General features: G+C 33.4%; 1 protein-coding gene across 1 annotated transcript; it reads right to left on the bottom strand.

Moving 5' to 3' along the window:
• Window positions 1-376: 376 nt before the first annotated feature.
• LOC124533171 lies at window positions 377-10,093 on the bottom strand. The gene is made up of 6 exons (XM_047108338.1): window positions 9,859-10,093; window positions 6,530-6,686; window positions 3,765-3,885; window positions 2,769-2,903; window positions 1,453-1,666; window positions 377-661 (listed from the first exon to the last, which is right to left on the bottom strand). The coding sequence occupies exons 1-6, from the start codon at window positions 10,019-10,021 to the stop codon at window positions 507-509; spliced, it is 945 nt and encodes a 314-aa protein (XP_046964294.1). The 5' UTR covers window positions 10,022-10,093; the 3' UTR covers window positions 377-506.
• Between the last annotated feature and the right edge of the window lie 5 nt (window positions 10,094-10,098).

Raw genomic sequence — 10,098 nt, 5'->3', positions numbered from 1 at the left:
ACAAATCGTTTATTCATGAGCGTTGAAACATCATTCCCGTTCCCTAACGGATGCTGGAGTCTGTATTTTCCGAAAGCCACATTTATAATAGCTATTCTTATTAAACCTGCCGATAGATTAGTCTTTTACACTTGACGTGTAATATTGAAAGTGTTATGAAATGTAAGCAACGCTATCTGTTCGCACACGCGTGTGTTTTGTTTGTGTAATGTTTACAGTTACAGAGCATGCTCCGTAGAGAATGAGACAACTTTGACGCTCCGATCTGCTGATGATCTATTTGCATAATTTCCTGGGAAAAATATTGGATTGTATTCCATCCAGCAAGCTTCTCCAATTAAGGTTCGATTTAAAAAAAAAAAAGTTTTTGCTGTACCAAACACCAAAATTACTTTTATTTATTTATAATACAAACATATCATTTCATTACTTAAGAAAAAAAAATATCTTACTTTAACAGGGTATGTACAATATTATAAGGGTCACTTAAGCCAAACTAGACTCAATTAATCGACACTTAGCACTCTAAAAGTGCCCGGCATTCCGGCGTACTGTTCATTGAAACTGTCCTTTCGTCTGAAAGTTTCGTCTGTACACGCGGCATTCATTTCTCGCATGTACTTCATGTGCTCCTCTGAGGATAGGACATCTAACAATTCATCTGGAAAAATAAAAATAAAAGCTTATCTAATGAGGTTTATAAACATAAATTTAATAAACAAAAAATGCAAAACTCTAAATACATTAAGTATACTGTGTTAACTGTACTATGTTATTATATTTACTAAGATTATGTGAGGTATTATCGTGGATATCTATACTAATATCATAATTATGAATGTAACTCTGTTTGTCTATAGCTCTTTAACCAAACCACAGAACCGAATTTGATAAAATTTGAACTCCAAGGATATTGACTTTTTTTCTCTAACATATGACAATCAAACCCCTAAATCGCGAGCGAAGCCGCGGGTGGCAACTGGTTTTGAAATAAATGGCAACGAAACTATTAAAAGTCCGGTCAATTGCAAGACAAATAATAACTCGTGATATATCATGATAGAACATAAAGTTGCATTTATCCTCTATAATATTCATATAGACAATTCCGGTGCTAAAGACCTGAGCAAAACACAGTGAGAAACACAGACCCCAAAATTTACTATTTATCTAGTGACTGGGCTGATGGTAAGTGATCATCACCGATCGACATACATTGGCAATTTAACCACCAATCCTGTATTTCCAATCGAAACGAAGACGAAGAAACTACTGTATATAGACTACTCAATCTTGAGGTTCAGCTCTGATTATTTAAAACAGCTCCCAAATTCTGATGGACGAGAATGAAACCGCACGCCTGAACACATACGACCTTTCTAAAATAATAATCTGAAGCTGTTAGTGTTTTGTTTTTGTGTTTATTTGATGATAATATAATCACATACGTACCTCGTAAATCTTTAATACAGCGTTCTTCTCCACCGTATTCTTTCGGCAGTATTTCATTCGGCATATATTTATGGAGGTCTTCAACACTTTTGATAACATTTATCCTATCCGCGACCTTAGCACTGAGAACTTGTTTTAGAATCGCCACTAAACTGTTGACGACCTTCGATGTACTTATAATATAAATACCTTTGATTCTCATGCCATAACCTTGCTGAAAATTAGAAAAAAAAACATATAATCAAAATTTTATCTTAAAAAAAATATTGGACAACATTAATTATTCTGATCCCAATGTAAGTAGCTAAAGCACTTGCTTTATAGAAAATCGGAAGTAACGACGGTACCACAAACACCCAGACCCAAGACAATAGAAAAGTAATGAACTTTTCTATATCGACCCGGGAAACCGAAACGGGAAAGTGGTATCCATAAAAACCGGTGTACACATTACTCGACCATGGAGGTCATTAAATCTTTAAACTGATTGATCTACTGATTAAACCCAATGATATTTCTTTAATAGTAATTTATAAAAAGCGTATGCTTTGTTTTTATTTGGTTTTATAAACATAACTGAGTAAGTACTTTACTTCAATATATATAATTTGTTGATTTATTTATGTTACGACAAATTCAAAATTACAACTAAATTTGCTTTAGTAGTAAATTGTTTTAAGTAATTTAAATGTACATTTTTTTCAAATCTATTTCACTGATGGACGCTAAATATAAACCAATATTATAAATACGGAAGAAAATCTATGTCTGTTACTTGGTGGTAGGGCTTTGTGCAAGCCGGTCTGGGTAGGTACCACCCACTCATCAGTTATTCTATCGCTAAACAACAGTACGCAGTATTGTAGTGTTCCGGTTTGAAGGGTGAGTGAGCCAGTGTAACTACAGGCACAAGGGACATAGCATCTCAGTTCCCAAATTTGATGGCGCATTGACGATGTAGGGAATAGTTAATATTTCTTACAGCGTCATTGTCTATGGGTGATGGTGACCACTTCCCATCAAGTGGCCCATGTGCTCGTCCGCCAATCTATTCCATAAAAAAAAATGTCTGATACCCTTTCACAGTCAAATCGCTGAACCAAATTTAATTGTACATTTTTTGAATCTTATACCTAAAACCTGACAAATAACCCATTAAACACAAGTGAAGCCGCGGACAACAAGAACATTATAAAATAAAACTTAAATCAGAGACTGGACCAAATCCAGTCCAGTCTAGACCAATGGGCTTGCTTTATTTTTGTATGATAAATGAATGTCTTATTTTAATAAAATTCATACATAAACATACTTACAATGAAAATCGACATGGCTTGTTTCAAATCCACAGGATTCAGTTTCGAGACAAGATCCACAATATTTGTTTCAGAATAATCTAATATCACAATAAACCCGGTCATGTAGTCGTGTGCCTTGAGGTAGTCAGCTAGCTGTGAATAATAATAACGAAATCATTTTAGCCACATCAACCAACATGCTGTGGTCTCTTATAATTGAAGGAGCATATAACGGGTAAAATATATTGGACAACATTAACAATGTATGCATTACTCTGATCCCAATGTAAGTAGCTACAGCATGTGTTATGAAAAATCAGAAGTAACAACGGTACCACAAACACCCAGATCCAAGACAATATAGAAAACGAATGAATCTTCTACATCGTATCGGCCGGTAATCGAACCCGGGTCCTCGGAGTGATGTATCCATGAAAACTGGTGTACACACTACCCGACCTCAGAGGTCTTCAAATTTGTTTTGTTTTAAGAACATGTATTTAGTATGTATAAAGATACATATATACATACATACATACTCTCCAATAAAAATAATGGAGAGTCATAAATAAAATAAACAAATAAACAACGTAAGCAACAGGTATTTTCTTCAATCTAAGTTCTCTTACATTAAGAAACTGACGTTGTTGTATGCGTGAGAGAAAGGGTTGCCAGATGGCTGAAATCATAGCGCGTTACTCATCTCCCTCTGAGGAGTAGGCTTGGAGCATATTCCAGCAAGCTGCTCCAATGCATATCGGTGATACACATGTGACAGAATTTCAATGTAATTGGTTACATGCAGGTTTCCTCACAATTTTTCCTTCAACGCCAAGCACGAGATGAATTATAAACATAAATTAAGTATATGAAAATTCAGTGGCGCTTGCCTGGGTTTGTACCCGCAACCTTCGGTTAAGATGCACAGCATCCTAACCACTGGGCCATCTTGGTTCTTTGATATATCTCATCTTATAATTATCTAGATGATGAAAGTTGTGAAAAATAACTTACAATAATATTCTTTCTATAATAGTCCATCAAATGTGAAGTTTTGAGAGTGCTGGTATCGTAAAGCTTGCTTACAATCACCCTATAGTAATCATCTGTTAATTTCGGAAGCAGGAATAGGTAGCTGAAAGTAAAAATTATTAATATTAAACTCAGTATTTGGAAATATACTGGCCTTGTTCATAATGGACGGCAAGATAATCAAATTAGTACTTTTTATATATAACGAGGAGTTGGGCATCAGATCGTTATCAGACATCATGATATTCGAAATAAAAGACTAGTCGTTCACATTCGTAATCTAATTATAGTTCGACACAACTTAGATGTAAGTAAAAGTAAAAAGTAAAGTAACCGCCTGTAAATTTCCCACTGCTGGGATAAGGCCTCCTCACGCTGTTCCAATGCGGGTTGGTGGAATGCACATGTGGCAGAATTTCTATGAAATTAGACACATGCAGGTTTCCTCGCGATGTTTTCCTTCACAACCGAGCTCGAGATGAATTACAAATACAAATTAAGCACATATATATAGTGGTGCTTGCCTGGGTTTGAACCCGCTATCATCGGTTTAGATGCACGCGTTCTAACCACTGGGTCATCTCAGCTCACAGAACTTAGATGTAGCATCGGCAAAATTCTTAAAACCGATTACTGCCGATTTACACAACCAATATAGCTCCCCATCGCGCCATTCGGCGCTATTCGTCGCTATAGATTTTCGCGTCAGTTCAACCCGAGAGAGCAAATCGACGTGACAAATTGACGAATATATTAGGTTGTCGATATTACGTTATTACGTTTGTGTAAAGATCATATTCACATAAGAAATAAATATCGATAATTTGGGATAGCGTACTTAATTCGGATGTGATCGGTTTTACGAATTTTACCGATGCTACATCCAAGTTATGTCGTACTCTATTTTCGATATCCTTTAAAATATCGCTTTTTTCGCTGTCATGTACCTTACATCATACCACGTCATCATTACGTACGATTAAAAATAAAAAAAATCTTAATTAATCTTTTTGACGCTTCGACTAATACATATATATGTATGTTAATTATTTTAATTTTAGAATAAATACTTCGCAATTAAATAATCCTATTTGCATATTAGTAGCAAATTAGCTAAACTAAGCCCCTGTCGCTGTGACTATTATAAGAAAAAAAAATCGAAATCAAAATATAGAAGTAGGCTTTTACAAGCACTTTTGAATCGTCATTTAACCACTATATTAACTGAAGCTATTTTTAATTATTACCGTGTTCAATCCACAACATTGTTGAAAAAGAGTAACCACTAAGTTTCTTGCCGGTTTTTCTCGGTAGAATCTATTTTCTTAAGCCGGTGGTAGCTTCACTTAATTGTAAAATGACGATTCAAAAGCTTGTAAAAGCCTACTTGAATAAAGTTTATTTTGATTTTGATTTTTTTTTATTATTATTTAATCCGTACTAGCACTAACAAAATGGTATATGTCTATCTCTTACGGATAACCCACAATAATCATTTATATCCTTTACTTTTTATGAGATATAACGGGTTAGTTTCAAAGCGATTTTAAGCAATACGACATTTAATCCTTATTAATTGAAAATAAAGTATCTTAAATACATTGCGCATTTAATACAGATAAATGACCCTTTACAACATGAAATTTAAGAGACATAGCAGTTTGTATTGTGTAATGACAAAATATCTGTGAACGTGACAGACATTCTGTAGTATATTTAGCATCAGCATTGCACCTATGCGAAGCTGAGGCGAGACGCCAGTAATAAAATAAATGATTCATTTTCAGACTATATCTTCATTTTGTTAGTAATATTTTCCTTATCCTAGTGTTAGTACAATAAAAAAGATTAAAGAAAAAAATTGTTATTAATCATTGTTGCGCCATTCTGTTAGAGATCGAACAACAATGATTGATATTAAAACAGTCAATTCTGCTGGTGATCACGCTGAGGATACTATTGGTGCTACTACGAACTTTACGCACTAGGGTTGCGCATCTTTTACTCATCGTAGTATAAAAACAATCGACCCGATATTAGGCGGACATTCCCGATACACTACAGAATCGCGACCCCGATCCCATTGGTATGTACCCGAAGGCTTTCTGCTAAACCCTAGCGCAGCTATGATCGACAACTTGGTTAACATGTCATGTGTTTTTATATCAATCATTGCACAACATAGAGCTGAGATGGCCCAGTGGTTAGAACGCTTGCATCTTAACCGATGATTGCGGGTTCGAACCCAGGCAAGCACCACTTTATATATGTGTTTAATTTGTGTTATAAATCATCTTGTGCTCGGCGGTGAAGGAAAAAATCGCGAGGAAACCTGCATGTGTCTAATTTCATCGAAATTCTGCCACAAGTGCATTCCACCTACCCGCATTGGAACAGCGTGGTGGAATATGTTCCAAGCCCTCTCCTTAATGGAAGAGGAGGCCCAATCTCAGCAGTGGGAAATTTACTGGCCGTTAATTTACTTACTTTACTGTACATTGCACAACAGTGATTGATAATAAAACAATCATATCTGCTAGTGCCCATGCTAAGGATGATGTTGGTCCTGCCATTGGTTTTAGATATTATGGGAACATTTCCGATGCACTACAGAATCTTGGCCGTCGCTGTATTGGTATTCTATTATACCCAAAGGCTCCTGTTTTATGTGTACCAACTGACGACAAACACCTAAAATCCGAGCGGAGCCATGGTCGCCAACTAGATGTTAGTATGTTTATACTTACACAATTTCGTTTAAGGTTCCGAAGTCGGATTTAACATTGTAGTCCCCAAAGAACTGCGGTAGTAACGTCCTCATCGTGCAGATTTTGTCGAGCTGAGATTTCGCTCGCTCTATAGAGCCTTTACATGTTATGATACATATTTCGTAATAATGCGTATCTGTGGAAGAAATAATATTTAGATTATCAGTTCTTCAGAACGTTTATGCCGAATTATTGTTTTTCGACACGACTTTTCTTAAAGAGACTGTGTGTCAAATAGTCATCAGTTACTTAAACAAAAATATACTGTACGGTTAGGGTAAGAAAAGGTTCGTCATCTTAAGATCTATTTTCGTGTGCTCAGTATGAGCGAAAATCTGCTCTACCGATTGTGAATGATATATTGCGTCGCTATGATTTGATGTTTAGATTCAAAAGGTCCTAAGAGTTTAAGACTTGATAAATTAATCAATTCGAGAAAGGTTTTCTTACTCTGACTGTACATTGCTTTAGCCTCTCGTAAATAGAGAATCTATTGAAAAAATCATAAAAAACATAACCAATATTAACAATTATATGTTAAAACATGGTGAATGTACAAATAATAATAATTCCTTACATTATCACCTTAGTAAATAAAATGTTATGTGTCTTGTAGATATACTAGCTCACTCACGCTTCAAACCGAAGACAAAAAACCCAAGTATTGCTATTTGGCGGTAGAACGTGTGATAAATAGAAGGTTGTCCAGATAGGCAAAAAATCAGACGAGCTAAGATTGGAGGTAATTAAAAAATATATCCAATTAGGTAAAAAATATAAATAACGAACTAAAAATAAAAAAAAAAAAAAACATTACGATTACGCAAATAACTCGATTCTTAATTATAATTAAACAAAACAAAAAAAATAATACATTTTAAATGTATATAAATATTTTTATTTTATGAGTTGAAGACATTAATTGAAGATAATAATTTGTTACATTGAATTTATTTTTATTTTTAATATATATATTTTTGGAATTAAATTTAAATATACAAAACAGATAATACTTAAATTCAATGAAGTAAGATTTTTTACATGTTACATAACTTTGTCAATTAATATGGAGTTCGGTCAAAGAGGATAAGAGTTTTGCCTACCAGGGTCTCATAACTCTTAAATAGGAAATATTCCGCTAGTAAGTGCCAGCTGTACAATACAATATATATTAATAATATATTAAAGTTATTAATTTCAGGATACTTACCATGTTTTTTATATTTGTTCGGGGGAGCTCGCGAACAAGACATTCGTAGATAATGTCGAAATATCGAGCTTCACCGAACAAAAATAAAAAAACATGGTAATTATCCCGAAATTAATAACTTTAATAATAAAAATAACCATGTTAATTTAAAATTTAATATATATCATAATAAAAAATAAAAATTTCAAAACAAAAAAATTGGCGATGTCCTGACTGATTACTGCCTCCTTTGTTAGTCTATGCGCAGGACCCGAAGTGTACAATAATAGGTATATATTCTATCCTCACTAACATTTCGATGTGATGGCAAATTAGATACGACAGGACAAAGTTCAGGGCAAGATTAACGGCTATATATCTAGATCAGAGTGCTTAGAATTCCAGTTACTATACTCAGGTTGGATATTTAGATTTTTCAAACAGAAAACATAATGCTTTTCCACTGCCCGGGGTAACCTATATCCCTATTCCCTAACCCTGTGGGTTTCTAAACTATATATACATGTGGTTTTATAAAGTAGGGACAAGAGCAGGCATAAGTTAGACAGTGGTTAGGTTACAAAAAATCTATACTTCTATACTAATATTATAAATGTGAAAGTAACTCTGTATGGCGGTCTGTCTGTCTGTCTGTCGCTTTTTCCCTACCAAACCGCTGAACCGAATTTGATGTAATTTAGTATGAAGCAAATTTGAACTCCAAGGTAGGGCAAAGGCTACTTTTTTGCCTAACATGTGACAAACAAACTCCCAAAACACAAGCGAAGCCGCCGGCGACTTCTAGTTTAAGCTTTAATCATTTTTATACAATAATAGATGTGACAAGTAAGACATTTATAAAATATATAATTATAAGCGCGATACTCTAAAATATATTGATATAAAATGTTATTCCAACTGTAATTAGTCTGTTTTTTTTTATCAAGAAGTAAACCAAGATAGCAAAAAGTTATTTAAATATTATATTTGCATTAATTCATTGAAACTAATATTATTCTTAATATGACTTGTGAAGGTGACCTCAAAACACACACACTTAAAAAAATCTCAGCAATTAATATTGTGTAGTTTTTGACAAAATGTAATTTTTAATTTATAATTATCATTTTCATGTCATTATAATAGTTTCGTACTCTGAGGTGATGAACTTCAAAATAACTTAAACAGCTGTTAACTACTATAACTCTAAAAGCGATTTCTACCATGATATAATGAATTTGAGGAAATCTCTTTTTGATGTTCATTGCCGTTCTATATAGAAGTTCGTTGCAAAATTTCATCTCGTTTGTTCACATTGTTTGCATTGTATGTCAATCAGTCTTTTATAATTTTATTATGTCTCAATTCTAGTTATAACTGGTTTAGAAAAAAAAATAACGTTTTTACAATATTATTTATCTTGCATGGAAATCAACGAATGCTATTTTATCTTCTATACAATCTTATATTGAGAAATAATACTCTGATATTTATAATAATAATAATAACCATTTATTTTTATTATAAATATTAGACTATCATAATATAGCGTTATTTTATTGCACATCAGGTAACTATAAACATTATTTTTTATAACTCAAATAATATTTACATAAAATAAACTATTTCAATACAAATTAAATCAATTGTTTAATAATAGTATTATTAAAAATTATTTGGAATTTCAACACAGCAACACTTGCATCTTTCCTCGTCATATACGTCTTTTATATAAAAAATAGAACGTCAAAATCCTGTATACAATAAAAAACTAAAATAGATTACGTTTACAACATTTTTGAAGACGATTCTTTAAAAAAAAACACAACTTGGAACAAGTTTTTGGATGATCTCGTCTAAACATGACGCTGATCGCTAACCAGAATTACTTAGCATTGTTGTGTTTCGGTTCGAAGATTCTGCAAGTTTGATAAAAAGAGCAGAGTGTATTTATTTATTAGATGTTGTTAAATTTTATGGGCGATGGGGACCAAGTTCCACTATGTGGTACCTATATTATAAAATAACAAGTTTGAAAAAAGGAAGGACAAAATTCCACTAGTCCAGATAATGCTTAAACCAAAATTAATTTTTTAATTAATTTGAATGTACTACTTACTAAAATCCTTCTTTTTGAAATGTTGTTGTTGTTGCACCCAGTTGTGCAGGATACTGACGGCCTCCTTCATTTGTCCGGGTTTATCCAGATTGTACTGTTTGCGGATTACACTCAAGGCATCTGGCTTACTTTCTAGGATCCTGTCTTTGGGTATTGTGTCCATTTTCAGTTTTACGTTACCACTCGTCTCAGCCGCTTCAAATAAACTAGCAAATGACAACAGACACGACTTAAATTTAC

The sequence above is a fragment of the Vanessa cardui genome, chromosome 10, assembly GCF_905220365.1.
Source record: "Vanessa cardui chromosome 10, ilVanCard2.1, whole genome shotgun sequence".
Classification (NCBI taxonomy): Eukaryota; Metazoa; Arthropoda; class Insecta; order Lepidoptera; family Nymphalidae; genus Vanessa; species Vanessa cardui.
This window is presented reverse-complemented; position numbering and strand designations above follow the sequence as displayed.

What these genes read in the sequence shown, in the direction of transcription:
- LOC124533171 (XM_047108338.1), bottom strand. Translation starts at nt 10,021, where the DNA reads ATGGACACAATACCCAAAGACAGGATCCTAGAAAGTAAGCCAGATGCC. An exon ending in GGAACCTTAAACGAAATTGT is followed by an intron (nt 3,886 to 6,529) that starts GTAAGTATAAAC and finishes TTTTACTTTCAG; the next exon opens with CTACCTATTCCTGCTTCCGA. An exon ending in ATTATAGAAAGAATATTATT is followed by an intron (nt 2,904 to 3,764) that starts GTAAGTTATTTT and finishes TATTATTCACAG; the next exon opens with CTAGCTGACTACCTCAAGGC.